A 15,294-nucleotide genomic window follows, 5' to 3' on the forward strand; every position below is an offset into this window, starting at 1 on the left:
CATGGTAAAATGCAGCTCAGCAGAGGGACAGTCACTGCCTTGAGCCAGCCTGTGCCAATGAGCTTGGCAGTGGCTCAGAGGGATGCCTTCCTATCTTGCTTCCATCTGTCCCCTGGGTTTGGGGGCAGGGGAGGAGGCAGTGTGTATGTGAGTGAGTGAACGAGGGGGAGCACATTCCAGAGTTGGAGGTGGGCAGGCCAGGTCAAAGGGCGGAGGCATGGGGGTAGGGTGGGGGCGGGCACACCCAGATCAGTTCCTTAGTGGGTTTCTCAATGAGGTGGGAGCCCAGAGAGGTGAGAGTTGGGGCCACAGCTCATTGGTTTGCATTGGACCAAAGGCCCCACCAGATTGAGGAGTAGGGGGCACTGGCCTGTGGGCATTTGATAATTTACTGTGTAGCCTGGGCACCACGGGCCCACTGCTCTCCTTCCCAAAGCTGCCTCCATGCCCTCGTTCAGGTCAGAGATGGAGACCTGTAGCTGCTGACACACAGTGAGCTCAGAGGTTTGGGGTGCTAAGTCCCCAGCTCTTGATGACTAGGCCCCTCCAGAGTGAGGAAACCTGTTCGGAGATTGGGGTCGCCTCACACCTCGCAGCCATGGCCCAGCCCTGAACCCCAGACCTCTTCTCTCCTGGCAGAGGAACTGCAAGGAAGTGGCCCAGGCGAGGGGTCACAGCCGTGTGGTTGCTGGTCACGATCCAGACTGCACCTGTTTCCCTCCCCCTCTGTTCCACTCGCTGCAGGAGACCCCAGTGTGTGTGGGTGGGGAGAGGGGGTACCTCAAGGGGCTCAGGATGCAGAACCACACAGCCCCTCAGAACACAGTGTAGGACATCCCCCCCCCCAACCTGCCTTTTTTCTCTGAAAATAGATAGAGCTGCAAAGATGCATCCCACTCCGGCCGCCAGTCCCTGCCCCCCACCCCCGTCTGTCTCCCCAACGCTCTGGTTCTGCTGTTAATCACGACCACAGTCAGTGGAGGTGAGCTGCATATTAAAAAGGCACTGCTTCGTCTACCAAGAGAATTCCTGCTCTACTTTAAGTTCCCCAGACACATGTGTGCACACCTCCCTAGCCTACCCGTTCATGCCCGACGACGGGCCATTTCAGAAGTAATGGTTTGCCACAGCCCCCCGGGAAGGAGGGGCTACAGAGCCCTGGGAGTCACTAGCTCCAGATGTGCAGAATGCAGCGCCTTTTGTCCATGCGCAGGAGGGGGCTGAGCAGGGGGCAGCAGGGCTGGCTGAGTTTCACAGCTGCCAGGAGGACTAGGGAGCAGGAGGGTTCTTATGCTAGAAACGCCTCTCCCAGAAGCCCACAGTGGCCAGGCTCTCTCCTCTCTTCCCGTCTCAGGTGAGGCAGCATGGTGGGATGCTGGGATGAAACAGACTGGGAGCCGCTGCCCACAGTTCACACCTGCTGAGCCTTGGCAGAAACTGGAGGGCAGCCCTGAGGTGCTGCCAGAAGAGTCCTGGCTCGTGGGCTGGGGGTGTGGTCCATGGACCCCTCTGAAACGCACCGGCCTTGCAGGTAGCAAATGTCACCTGGCATAGGGAATTGGCCTCACCAAAGAGCAGCTGCCCTCAATTCCATAGAGGCTCTGGGCCCTCCACACCGAAGGCAGTCCTTTAAGAAGCCCCCTCTCTTTGAGCACACCCGATTATTCAAGAAGTAGGCTAATCATCAGCAAGATCAGTGGTTTGAACCCAACAGCTGCTCCGTGGGAGAAAGAGGCTCTCTGCTACTGTAGAGAGCTACAGACTAGAGCAGCGGTTCTCAGTTTGTGAGTCGCGACCCCTTTGGAGGTCCAATGACCCTTTCACAGAGGTTGCAACAGTAGCAAAATTAGTTATGAAATAGCAACGAAAATAATTTTATGGTTGGGGGGGTCACCCCAAATGAGGCACGGTATGAAAGAGTGGTGGCAGGAGGAAGGTTGAGAAGCACTGGATTAGAGGCTCCTGCCTGTGGAGCCGTTCCACTGCCACGCAGGGTCCCTGAGAGCTGGAATGAAGTGAAGAAGGGTGGGTAGCGGCCCTTGTTATCCCACTTAAATACCACCAGGGCTCAGACTGGGAGGCAGCCGCTCTAAGGCCTGGCTGGAAGACACTCAATACACACAGTGGCCCCAACAGAAAATTCATGCACACCAATGGTGTGCAGATGGCCGAGACTCGGGCACCAAGGCACGACTCGTGCCCATTCAATACCAACCAACCAGTCTGAGCTTGCCTGAGGGTTGAAGTGGCCCTCCTGTCTCCCACCAGATGCTGGGGGGTGGGGTGAGGTGTCGTCTGGGCCTGGAAACAGCCCCTGCTCATGGTTTCAGAGACCACGTTATCAGGGGTGAGGACCAGACTCCTTGACCCACAAAGCCCCTGGGTGCTTCTGCTCCCCACCCACCGCCACGCTCTCTAAAGGTGCTGCGTTCTACAGAAGACCCCGGGTCTTCAAACTCTCAGCCCCTTTCCATAGCGCCTGCCTTCACTAGCATCAGCTACCATAATTCATTTGAAGGATCCTTTATCAGACCCACCCTGTGGGCGTGTCCTTTCTGACCCTGGGACAGGATGAGGTGTCGGATCACTGACAAAGTCTTCTTCATTTGTGGGGGGTAGGGGTGGGGTGGAGAGAGAGAACAGAACTAGAAATGCGCCGATACCAAGGGCTCAAGTAGAAAGAAAATGTTTCGAAAATGTTGGCAACCTATGTACAAATGTGCTTGACACAATGGATTGTGATAAGAGCTATAAGAGCCCCAATAAAATGATTTTAAAAAATAGTCGTCTTGAATAAACCCGACCGAGACTGAACTAGACGAGGGCTTGGAGCCTGGAGGAAGGGGAGAAAGAGTTCTACAGGCTGTGCAAGAGGTCCAGCAGGAGAGGCGAGTCTGGTCTGAGCAACAGCTCTGGCCACTGTACTGGCCCAACAGCTGGCCTGTCACGGGCTGGGGGTAGCAGGGACTGGACTGTGAGTGCCTTATTGAGGGAGCCAGCCCAGGTCAGGGTCTGACAGGAGGACCATGCACACCTGGGGTCAGGGACACCCAGAGAGGCGTGTTGGGGGGAGGGGAGGGAGGGAGAGGGGGGGAGAGAGAGAGAGAGAGAGAGAGAGAGAGAGAGAGAGAGAGAGAGAGAGAGAGAGAGAGAGAGAGAGAGAGAGAGAGAGAGAGAGAGAGAGAGAGAGGAAGAGTGTTAGTTAGTTAAAGAACTCTGGTGCAGATGGGGACCTGACCACACCCCCAAGCTCTTTCCAACAACTCATTCGCAGCTGGTGAGTCAGGTGGCCCTGCTCTTAATTTAAAGGTGTGGAAACTGAAGCTCAAGTGACAGTTCAGGCGGAGGCCCTGGGACAGGGAGCCCTCAGGATCTGGAGGAAGAGCATGGGGGGCCTCCATGGACCAGGGGCGATGAAGGTGCCTGTGATGGAAGCTAGGCTTGGCTGCCCGGCTTTGGCAGCGGCATGGCCCCCAGTCGTCTCTTCACGGCAGCCTCACAACCCCCACCCCGGCCCATGGCCAGACGAAGTCGCTGAAGCCCAGAGAGGCAGCCCACTGGTAACACCGGACGCCAGAACTGAGACACACCCCCGCCACGCTTGATGGCTCCCACGCACAACCTTCAGCAACCCTCATGCATTTTGCCGGCTATAGAATGCCCTCTAACCCCAGCCCAGGCACCCCCCAACCCCAAGCGCAGCTGCCTTAGGGGCATCGTGATCTTACCCGGGGTCCATCCTGATCCATGTAATACCAAGACACGTTCTTATAGGACCCCACTGGAATTTCCTCCCTCGAATCTGTCCTGCTACAAGGCTAAGGAATTTGGCCTTTTAAAAAAATAAAAATAAAAAAGGGAAAGCCCGGAGCAGTGCAGTTTCCCCTCCCTTGGCTAAAAAGGAAGGAAAGTGGGGGTAGAGGGAGGAGTTGGGCACTTGTACCCCCATCCCACCAACTACAAAGAGACAAAACAAAAACAGTCAACCCTGCCCCATTGTCCCCAGGGGCTCCCAGCCCACAAGGCTGGAGGCTGGCCTGGGTGCAGCAGGTTGACCTGAAAGAAAGCTGAAGCGGAATCCTGGGTCCAGAGGGGAAAGGGTACACCAGCCACACCATGGTCCCACAATCCCACCCACTGAAGTCCCAGCCTGGGAGTCGGCTTACAAGTCTGGCTGAGGCCCAGAGAAGGGACTGAGCCACTGGGCTCCCTTGGGGAAGGGAGCAAGGGGTGGGGGCAGCAGACTGGCCATCACCCGGCAGTCCAGGATCTTCCCAAAGACTCTCCTGAGGACAAGGAGTCCCAAGGCCTGGGGTGGAGGCGGTAAGGGCCAGGGAGGCAGGGCCCGGTGGCCTCCCCAATGCCCTATTCAGGCTGCCTCCACGTTAGGGGGCAGTGGTGCCCCACGGGGCGGCCGAGCGCTTTGTTATCGAGCAAACCTCCCCCGGAGGCTCGGACTGCTGGCGCATAGCTAACCAGGCAGCAGACATTGATTTATGTTCAGCGTTCCATTTCATCAGGGGGAGTCACAGCGCTACATGTGGTGCTTACGGATCTCAGGGAGGCGGGGGGAAGGCTGGGTGTGCAGGAACAAGTGTCCACCCACAGGCACACGCCCCCCACCCCCAGTCAAGGCCACAACTTTTTTTTTCCTTCAGGAGGGAGGGCGGTTTGGTGAGCAGGAGTCACCTATTGTCCATGGTTGCTAGGAGCCCCTTGCGGGTCATCTGCCGCTGGGCAGATGCTAGGCACCAGGCCTACCGCCAGGCCTGACCTTTGGGGAGATGGCGCTGGCCAGAAAAAAGGTTTTTTCCCCTCTCTCCTGCCCGGCCCCACCTCACGGGGAGCCCCCTCGTGTGACAGGTGAGCCAGGGAGAGGAAGCTGGCTCCCCAAGGGCACACAGTCTGGGATTTAAAACCCAGGGCGCCCAGCTCAGGGCCAGGGGTAGGTCTTCACTCAGCTGCCAGAGGAGGGGCTGTAGCCCCAGAGTCCACTCCGCTTGGAACAGGTGGGGGTTGGGGGTGGGGGGGGCAACAACAGTTTTCCATCCCCAACTGTGGCCCAGAGCCTAGCAGTGGGGGTGCCCCGCCTTTGCCTAATCCTTCTCAGCGGGGGGGACCCTGCCTTCTGTCAGTCTGCAGGCAGACAGCAGGGAGAAGGATGGGGTGGGGAAGGGAGGGGAGGGGCGCCTCTGCCCCCTGGAGGGCCTGGCATGCTCTCCCCAGTCACACAGCATCTCAGAGGTCAGCCCTCCTCAATGACGTTCCAGTCCTGCCACCAGGCCAGGGCCAACAGATGGGGCCCATTATTTACCCCACCCCGCCTCCCAGGCCTGTTACAACTCTTGGGGCGTCTGTGAGCCTCCTCATCTTCAGCTCTCAGGCCTGCCTCCCAGGGTCCGCAGTCAGGCTCGAGGGGCTAGGCAGCCACCGGAGGGGCTGAACCTGCAGAGAAGCTGGGTTCCGGGAGGGGAGGCCCTTATAGGCAGTGGGCCCTGCCTCGTTGCCCACCTCAGAGCCCAGCAGCGCTGCCCTCCTTGCCTGTAACACCCCCCCCCCTTAGGGGCGAGTCACCACCCCCTCCGCTCAGCCTCACCCTGCCACCCTTCCCTTCACCCCGGGCCCAACCTCCCACCCTCGGCCACAGGGCTCATCCCGGGGCTGGGCTATCCTCATGAACCTTCCACCACCTCCTGTCTTCACATCAAAGTACTCTGGGTCTCTGTGCCCAAGGTCCAGCCCTGGTCACCTCCTGGATGCGTCCCCCATACCCAGTCCAGCCATCCTGGCCTCCTGCCATCCAAATGCCCCCTTTCACATCCACAGCCTGGCACCCCACCCCACCCCACCCCGCCTGGCAGCTGCCTCCTCATGCCTCAGTCCAAAATGCCAGCCCCTCGGGAAGCATTCTCAGAGTGGCACCAGAGCCAGGGTAACTGCACCCTTTGCTGCTCCAGGGCACTTTCCACCCATTCCACCCCACCTCCGCCACGCCGCCAGCTGCTTGCACGCCCCCCCACCCCACCCCCAAGTCCTGAGGGTTCTGGAGGCCTCCTGTCTGCCGGCTCGGGCACAGCGCCTATCCCGCAGGGTCAATAAAGAGACCAGGACTCCTTTAGAAGTCATGTCTGATCAAGGGCGCATCTGGCCTCAGCCTCCCCATCTGCTGAATGGGCCCCGGTCGCACCCGTGCATTAGGCTTTGGGAACTGCCGAGATCAGTGGTCTTATTCTTCCTAGGTCTCCCAGCACAGCCTTGCTCCTGCTGCTGGCAAGGGGCTATATCTTTCCTGGAGCTGCCACTGCCACCGCCGCATTTTGGCAGGAGGCACAGTGGGTGCGCTCTGCTGCTCCTGCCTGGCATCCCGCTGGACAGGAAGGCAGGAAGTGGACGGCATCCAGCCAGCTCTCAGGAACTGCCCATGTTGCTGGCACAGCATTTCCTGGTTTACTGGGCGTTGGTCTGCCCAGAAACAGCACCGCACCACCCCATGCCTGGCGCACAATGCTCAAGGCTCAGTGGTGAGTGCCTGGTCTCTTCATGGTCACCTCCATCAAAGTTGGTGGGTGGTGGCCATGTCTTCACAGGGACCAGCAAGGGCTCTCGGTTGGAGAGAGAGAGATGCTCATAACCCTGTGGTCATGGGTTTGAGTCCCATGCAGGCCACCTGGAAAAGCACGGATCATCTGGGAGCACTAAGCTGCGCTACCCAAGGCTGGTGGTTCCAACCCCTCCGTGGGCTCCGCGGGAGAATGATGCGACCGTCGGCTCTCATTAGGATGGTCCGTCTCAGAAGCCCTTCTGAGTCAGATCCTCTGCCCAGTCTGTTGCTTCTAAGATGTGTCTTCTGTGTTGAGACTCAAATCGGCCACCTCTTTCACCCCCTCAAGGATCTGGCATCAAAGGGCTGCAGCCTCACAGAGGCAGGCCTGAGCACCGTCCAGGCCGCACAACTCCGGGGTGCACAAGGGAAGTCAGAAGAGCCCTCTGGGTGGAGACGAGCAGGCAACAGAGCTCCCCATGCCCCCACCACGGCAGGGGGGGGGGGTGTCTTCACAGTCATGCGAGCCTGTGTGTATGTTTCCTGGTCACTCCTCTGTGATGGGACCTCAGCCTGTGTCTAAGGCCTGACCGACAGGCTCACCTGCATGTCACAGGGGACATGTCTACTCCCGTCCCTATTCCCACCACCCCCTCCCTGACAGCAGACAACACTGGGATGCTCAGAGCAGGTGGGGCTGAGGCACTTGGCAAGGGTAGCTGGACTTGCCTCAGGGCAGGGTTGTCCAGAGAATGGCCGGTCTTCAACCCTGTGACCACTGCTGAGCTTCTGCAATGCCAGTGTCCATCACCAATGAGGTCAGCTGCTTCCTAAGCACCAGTGGCAGCAGTCAAGCCCCTCCTCCCAGAGCTGATGGGGTAGGGATAAGGGTGGTGGGCCTGCACAGTAACAGACCGGGCGAAGGCCTTAACCAGTCCCGGGCACTCCTGTGGCTTCCTACTGCCCACTAGAAGAAACCCACACTCTCTGGCCAGGCCCATCCACACCTGCCCCATAACCTCTCCAGCCTTGTCTCCCCTGGAGCACCTGTCACCCACTCCACTCTGGACACCATCCCAGCAGGCACTGCACCACCTGCAGGAAGTTCTTCTTGATAGCCTGTCCTAGAAGGCCCACCCTCAGCCTTGAAGCAGGGCCCAGTTGACTTGATGGCCTCTGGTAGGCGGGGTGCTCCTAGAGCTGAGTCCCAGGCCTCCCTGCTCAGCAGAGGTGTCCGGTGACTGTCACCAGACCTGCCCCTTCTTCCTCCGGACCTCCAGCCTCAGGAAGTCTGCAAACGAGGAAGGAGTCTAGACCAGATCAGAAATGGCAAACACAGAGACTTGCACAGACAGGCCCATGTTGGTCGGCATCACCAGCAGGGCCTGCTGAGTCTAACGCAGCTTAGAGTCTGTCTCCCCCACAGCGCTCCAGGTGGAGCCCCTGGGCACAGGTGCTGAGATGGAAACATAATGGCCATTTTTGAAGGACGGTGGCTTGCTTGGGTCTCCCCCCCACCCCCCGCCCTTACTCCTCTCCTCTGTCTCTCCCCTTTCTCTAGCCCACGGGAACCATGCATCTGCATTTGGAAAGGCTGACTGGCATGGATGAACAGGAGCCAGGGAGCCTGGGCATGGCGTCCGACTCCAGCCCTCGGTTGGATAACGTTGGGCAGGTTGTCCACCTTTCTGACTGGCCAGGCCTCCTCTGCAGAAACACTGGGAGTAAAACAAGCAGAGGCTGCACGTTCAGAAACCCTACGTAACTGGAAGCAATTAACAGAATTCAGAAACAAAAACACTCTGTACCCAACGCTCTCCATGACCTCTGATCTCCTGCAGTTCCCTAGTTCTGAAACTAGAAGGCCCCATTGGATGATACCCCCTTAGGCCCACCATGGGGCCAAGGAGCTGGAGACCCACTCGGGCCTGTGGACTGGGCCAAGGCCCAGCTAAGGTTCAGATGTGCAGCCCAAATGAGTTCAGCCGCAGGGGAAATGCCACTGCCTGATTACGTAAAAGCCCCCTCTCTCTGCATGTGAAGCAGAAAATCCAAATTGGAAAAGCCCTCAGAGGCCATGTGGTCCAGCTTCTCCATCTCCTGGGGATAAACTATGGCCCAGACCGAGGGGGCAGGTTGCCCAGGGTTACCTATTGGGTAACTAGAATAGGTGCCTGGTTACCTGTGCCGACCACCACCTGGCACCCTCGGACCCCTCCCTAGCCAGATCAAGAGTGTTTTGGGGTCGGCAAGGCTCTTAGCCTGAGAATGTGAGCACCAGAAACCAACCAGCTCACATGCCTACTGGGCACCCCTGAGCTCGGAGCTGCCAGGGGCCGGGGGCGCCAGATTAGCGCAGTCTTGTACAAGCAGCATGCGGAGTTAGGATGGACCTGGCTGAAAGCAGCCAGGAGATGTTCCCTGATGATCCTGGTGTGGTCAGTCAGTTTCCAAGTCACCTCTCCATCAGCCCTGCTAACAGAAACACCTCCTGCCAGGCACAAAGTTGGTGGTAAAAACACAAACAGGTTGTGTCCGGTGGATGGAGGGAGGGAGGGAAGCACCCTCTGACCCCAGGGGTGGCCCACCAAGCCTGACTGTCAGAGGCCAGAGGAAGAAAGCCCCATGGGGATCGCTTTCTGAGGGTCTGGGTGGAAGTGGCCAGCTGTCCCCATCTACTCACCCTGGAAGTCGCTGGCTTCTAAACTTAGAACGGGGAGCAAAGTCCTGAGCTGAAAGCTGGCCCAGCCCCCCCCACTCATGAGAGCTGCCTGCTCAGGCTGCATGCAAGGAGGGGAGGAGAGCAATTGTTGGTGAGAGATAAAGGTCTGATACCATCTCTGTTTCCCTCCTAACATTGCAGCGGCTGTCTACAACAAGAGAGAGGGGCACAGCTGGGACTCAATAGCTGATATTCCTGCCACGGTGTGCTGGCCTGCTCCGGAAGCAGGTAGCCACAGCCTCTCCCGAAAGACAGCCTTTCCCTGCCACAGTGACCCCACCAGAGTGGTGCGATGTCATGGCCAGGGAGAGTGCCTGGCCTCTCCATCTGACTGCGGGAGGAATGATTCCGAGAGGACGGTGGCCCAGTGTCCAGGGCACAGAAGCCCCTGTGGACGGCCCCCGTTGGCTCTTGGTGGCCTCTCTGGCGGGAAACAGCTGCCCTCAGCCTGGAGGGGCCCAGCACCACCTTGGTTTGGAGGTGGCTGGTGGTGACTAAATAAGGGCAGAAATCAGTGTGGGCTTGGTGACCACACGCCCTAGAGCGTCACAGGGAGGGCCCGAGAAGTATGTGTGGAATTAGGCCTGCACCACGGACAATTACAGCCAAGCAGGAAGTCAGGAACCAGCCACAGAGTAGGCCGAGCTGGACTCAGAACCACTCTCAAAGGGTGTCCACTGGAAGAAGCCACCCTGTGGCCTAGGTGCTAATCGCAGAGCACCCTGGGGGTGTCCCGCTGGAGGAAAGGCACTGGCCTTCCCAGTTCTCAGCTTTCTGACACAAGGGTGTCCAGGAATTTAAAGGTCTGACTCTCCCCCAAAGTCTGGTCCCTCCTCCTGTGGCCCTATTCTAAGCTCGGCGCAGACACTCCTGGTTGGGTATGACCTGGAGCCTCAGCAGCACGCTGCACACAGGTGGCCATCAGAGCCTAGCCAGCACTGGCACCGCTCACCATTCCCCACTGTCCTGCTTCATGGCCTGCTTCTTCTGTTTTAGGGCTATACCCTCACTTCCCACAGCATGTCCTAACCCTTGCCTGGGAATTAACATCAAACAAAATGCTCCCAGCCAGGTGAAACGCCCCTTAACCTCTCTTCAAAGGAGCTCGCCACATTGTTGTTTTCCTACTTCCCAGACCAGGGAGCACCCGATCTCCCGGGCACCTGCATGACTGCTGGGTGCACCTGGTGCCCACTATGACTCACACTGACCACAAGGCATCTCGGACTGGGCTCAGCCGTCCCAGCTCGGCGCACGTCCCCACGCACACACTCCAGCAGCCGCCCTGTCGCCCTCCCTTCTTGTCACCTGGGAATGCCCACCTCTCCCTCAGTGTGGAAGCGTGGGTGGGCGCTCACACTGGCTGGGGAGGGTGAGGCGTGTTCACACAGGAGGGGGGCTCCTTGGTGAGAGTCTCACAGCCCTGCTTTTCCAGGCTCTGACTTGGCTGCCATCCGATGAGCTCCCAGGAGGGGAAGGAAGGTAGAGACGAGGAGGGGTGGGGCGGTGGCGGACTGCACCCCACCCTTCACAGCCTCCCGAAGGCCAGTGCGCGGTGGTCTGCGTGGGACGCGCTGCAGCATGTGGCGGGCAGGGAGCAGGCGCAAACGCCCGTGGGACAGCGGCCTGATTGCACTGGGGAAGAACTGAGCGGTTCACCAGAGGCACAAGGCTCCCAGACCTGCCGGGCTGGTGGGCCATGCCGTAGTTCTGGACCACGCCAGCTTCAGGTCTGCAGTTTGGACAGGTAGAACAAACAAGGACAGCAGCGGCAAGGAGACAAAGGGCGTTTCCTTGTCAGAAGAAAGCCTTTTGTGAGCAGAACGCCGCCCTCGCCTTCCGACCAGGAGCGGGTGTGGAGAAAACAGACTCCAGCAGGACGCCACACGGGGGGTGGGGGTGGGGGTGCTGGCTTTGCCACCTTGTCTCTCAGCCCAGTCCTTCAGGCAAAGGGCAGGAAGGCAACTATATTAGACCACGGCAAACTGCGCCTGCGTCTCCCTCCCACTGGCCCGAGGAAGGGATGTGCAGGACCGGCCGGGCGGCACGTACCTGAAAGAAACCTGGCGGGATGGGGCCTCCTGGCATCCCATCGTTGGGGGGAATGTTGCCAAGCACGGGGCTCGGGGCGGCTGCTGCACTCTGCGGAGACAAGAACATGGTGGGTTAGAGGCGGAGAGCACATCAGAGACTGCGGTCCCGACCCCCCACCCCGCTCTCCGGCCGTCATCAAGCAGCGGAGAGGGCACTCGTGTCCCTTTAAAACCCAGACCTGGATGCCACCCCCAGGTGTGCCTCTTACTGGGCACAGCATAGACTGAGCCCCCATTTCCTCGTCGCTGAAATGGGGGGCACTTTTTACCATCGGGGGCTGTGAGGTGAAGTACGGAAAGGTCTGCACAGTGAAAGAGATGGCGAAAGGCCAGCGAGGTCAGGACCCCGGGGAGACGGGCAGCTCTCTGGAGGGCACTGTTGGGGTGGACACATGGCACGGTGCCCCTGTCCAGACCCACAGCTGTGCAACACAAAGAGCAACCCTGGCGCACACGACCAACGCTGGTTGGTGATCGAGACGTTCCCTCCACAACGCCAGCAAAGGCGCGTGGAGCAGTCGCTGGTGCCAACTAAAAGGAGGTTGTGGGTTCGGATCCATCTGGAGGTACTCTGAAAGAAAGGCCCACCCAGCCTCGGAGAAGCCTAGGGGCACTGTTCTGCTCTGATGCACGGGGTCCCCGGGAGTTGGAACCAGCAACGGGACTGACAGAATATATCGGGTGTCAGGATGCCTGCGTTCTGCCCTCTACTCTAGTTAGACTATAAATCCCTGGCCCTCTAGGAGGTTAGCACGAGCCGTGGAGAGCAAAAACAACACACAGAAGAATAAACCGTGACCACCACGCCAGCTCCAGCTCCTGGAGACCTTGTGTGCACCAGAGCAGACCTGGGTGCCCCTAAGTTTTGCAGTGGCTGACTTTCCCAGCAGTCGACCACCCGGCCTTTCCTCCAAGGTGCCTGCAGTGGCCTCACACTGCTGCTCTTTCCCCTCGCGCCACCAGGGGCTTGTAGACAGGGCAAACTCCCTTCCAGCAGCTAGAGGCTGACTCACAGCAACCCTGAAGGCCAAGGCAGAACTGCGCCTGGGGGCTTCTGAGGCTGTCGATCTTTGTGCAGGCAGAAAGCCTCCTCTTTCTCCCTTGCGGCTGGTGGGTTTGAACTGCTGACCTTGCAGTTAGCAGCTCGCCTCGATGTCACCAGGGCTCCTTCTACATAGCGCAGCTAAGCCGTAATGTCCCTGAGGCAATGAATAAGCAGACAGCCCCGTCTGGGGCACCCCTGCCTGAAGGAGTGACAGGGAGTAGGGTGTGTGCTTGACCCCCTGGGAGTCCTGGGTGCCCCAGAAGAGGAGAGGAGGGGCGGGCTGGCATAGAGGTGGTCCGCCAGGACTTTCCTTTAAAAGGCAGATATTCCGACATGTACCTGGGGCATCTGCCTCAAATAAAGCTTCCCCAGGGTAAGCAGACGCTGCTCTCCAGCCTGGTCTCCTTCCAGACAATCTGTGTCCAGCCTGCTCCTGCAGTGGGCGTGTCTGTGCCTGGCCCCATGCGCGCACAGGGAGGGGAGGCTGAGGAAGGCCCGGGCCTGTCTTCCTGACCGCTCCTGCTCCAATCCCGAGTCCACCCCCGACTCCCAGGTCCTCCCTTGGAAATACACACCAACCACAGTGCCCTGCCCTACCCCGCCCAGCCCCTCAATTCTCCATCATCGTCCAGCCCTTGGCAGGCTTTCTGGGCAGGAAGGCGCCCCTCCCCTCCTCTCCTCTCATGTTACAGTCACAGCCTCCCCCCAGCCCCCACTCCCCTAAAGAAGTCAGTTTTTCCTTTTCCCATAGACCAGGAACCCAGAGTCCTCGCCCCAACTTCAGCAGGCCTGGAGTGGGGCACACTTCTGGGACTCGGGCTCTGGCGAGCATCAGGGAGTGGTGTAACTGTGGGCAGGACACTTGGTCTCCCAGAGCGAGTGTCCTGGGCCAGGTATGGAGGGTGATGGACTAGAACAGGTCCGTGTGTGAGCCAGGGGAGCGCTGTGAGTCTGGAGACAAGGAGGACTGGGTCTGGGGCACTCACCCCGGAACAAACCACAGCTCGTGTCCTCCTGGAGACCCCAGGCGTGCACAGCAAGCTGGGCGCCACGGCTCACCGGGAAGCAGATCACTGGCCTCTCTTGGGTGAGTTCAAACCCACAACCTTTCGGTTAGGAGTTAAGTGCCCAACCCCTTTTTGCCTGGGAGGAATAAAGGCCAGGTAAAGGCAAGAGAGTGAAGGGTGGAGTCACCACTACATTACTTTGGAAAATGATTCTGCCTATGGAAAGGGCTCTCTGTAATTGCAGCAATTCCGCCAGCCAGCCATCTAAACACACCTAATGTGTTTACTAGTGCTAAGCATCCCAAACTTCACATAAGTGGGTCCCCCAACCCCGGCAGAAAGCTGAGAGGGCCCACTCAGGAAGCCACTCCTGCTTGGCCAAGGCGAAACCCCACCCCCACCCAGCTTCCCCCAACTTTATCTGGGATCAGGACTGCCTACGGGAATCCGGCAGGTTATCCATTAGCTGCATGGTTGTTTGTTTGCGGTTGGTTGGTGGTACAGTGGAAATGCAAACTTTTTGTAATTCACAGCTAATAATTATTCCTTGGCAGCCGTAGCAGAAAACTTAAGGGAAGCAAAAAGCAAACAGACAAAAAACAGGGCGAGGTAAACAGCCACCTATACTTTCTTGTAATTCTTTGAGAGTGGTTTCCATTAGCTCTCTGACCCTCAGGAACTTCTGTCCAGTAAGTGTGGACTTGAGTTCTCCTAAGAACGTTCCCTCACTGCTGACAGTCACTTCGACTCTACGGGACGGGGCAGAACTGCCCCTGCTGCTTTCTGAGCCTGTACATCTATATGGGAGCACAAAGCCTCAACCTTCTCCCCCAGAGCAGCTGGTAGGTTTGAACGGCTGACCTCGTGGTAAGCTGCCCAACACATGACCACTGAGCCACCAGGGCTCCGCACTCCACAACACAGCCCCCCATCCAATTCAAAAGTCAGTTTAATCAAAGGCAAAATTGTTATAAAACTTGGGTATGCCCTACATTTCTGACAAAAGGAGTCCCCCTACCCACCCCACCCCCCAGCAGTGCTTAGGTGCTTGGCTAAGCAAAAGGTTAGCAGTTTGAACTTACCCATCCCCTCCAAGGTGGAGAAGACCGGCAAGCAGTCTGCCCCATAAAGATTCAAACCCCCCATATGACTGAGTTGATCCTGACTCACAGCAGGCCCGTATTCGGCTTCTGAGGCTGTAGATCTGTGCAAGCCTCTTCCTTTTCCCACGGAGATGTCAGTGAGTTTGAACCAGCAACTTTGAGGTTAGCAGTCCCAGTGCTTACCCGACAGTGCCCCCAGAGCATGCATGATACAGCCTAGGAAGCAGGACAGCACTCTACTGTCACATGGGGTGTGAGTCATACCTAACACAGTAACTCCAGGTGTCTAACGGCCAGATCTTTCAGCATATGTGCATTTCATTATCACCTTCATTTTAAAAAGACCTCTCCTATGCCTCCCTCCACCTTTCAGATATGTATACGTTCTTAGATACCCATTCGAAGGAAAAGTGACATTTTTATAAGTTGGATGCGCCCTTTCAGGACATGGTCTCTTTCCCCAGGAACTCACAGCTGTTCCAGGCCCCAGGCCATCCGGTGAGTGGTTAGAATGACACTGATTACATTGTTCGTATTGTAGAACCATTATTGCCACCCTTTATCAAATTATTCCCCCACCGGTAACACACACTCAGTACCCCTAAAATGCTTTCAGGAAAGAATATCCTAGAATACTTCTGCAGCTTGGCTTCAAAAATTAGCATTTCTGGTTTGGTATAAAACATCCATTATTTTAAAAAACCAATAAATAGAGAGAAAATTAGTCATTGTATTTTGCTAAATGATGACATGAGCCTCTTTGTTCCCTCATTAAATGGGCAG

At 57.9% G+C, this 15,294-nt stretch overlaps 1 protein-coding gene across 5 annotated transcripts in view; it reads right to left on the reverse strand.

Annotated features, from left to right (window-relative positions):
• SSBP3 (single stranded DNA binding protein 3) overlaps positions 1-15,294 on the reverse strand; it is a 153,689-nt gene that overhangs the window by 28,333 nt on the left and 110,062 nt on the right. For 3 of the 5 annotated variants that reach the window (XM_075556584.1, XM_075556575.1, XM_075556611.1), the window contains one exon: positions 11,316-11,405. In XM_075556584.1, coding sequence (XP_075412699.1) covers positions 11,316-11,405 — 90 coding nt within the window. Of the gene's footprint in view, positions 1-11,315; positions 11,406-12,740; positions 12,849-15,294 lie in introns of those variants that run through there. The other 2 variants (XM_075556593.1, XM_075556603.1) reach the window with 2 other exon arrangements.

The sequence above is a fragment of the Tenrec ecaudatus genome, chromosome 1 (genome assembly GCF_050624435.1).
Source record: "Tenrec ecaudatus isolate mTenEca1 chromosome 1, mTenEca1.hap1, whole genome shotgun sequence".
NCBI classification, from domain to species: domain Eukaryota; kingdom Metazoa; phylum Chordata; class Mammalia; order Afrosoricida; family Tenrecidae; genus Tenrec; species Tenrec ecaudatus.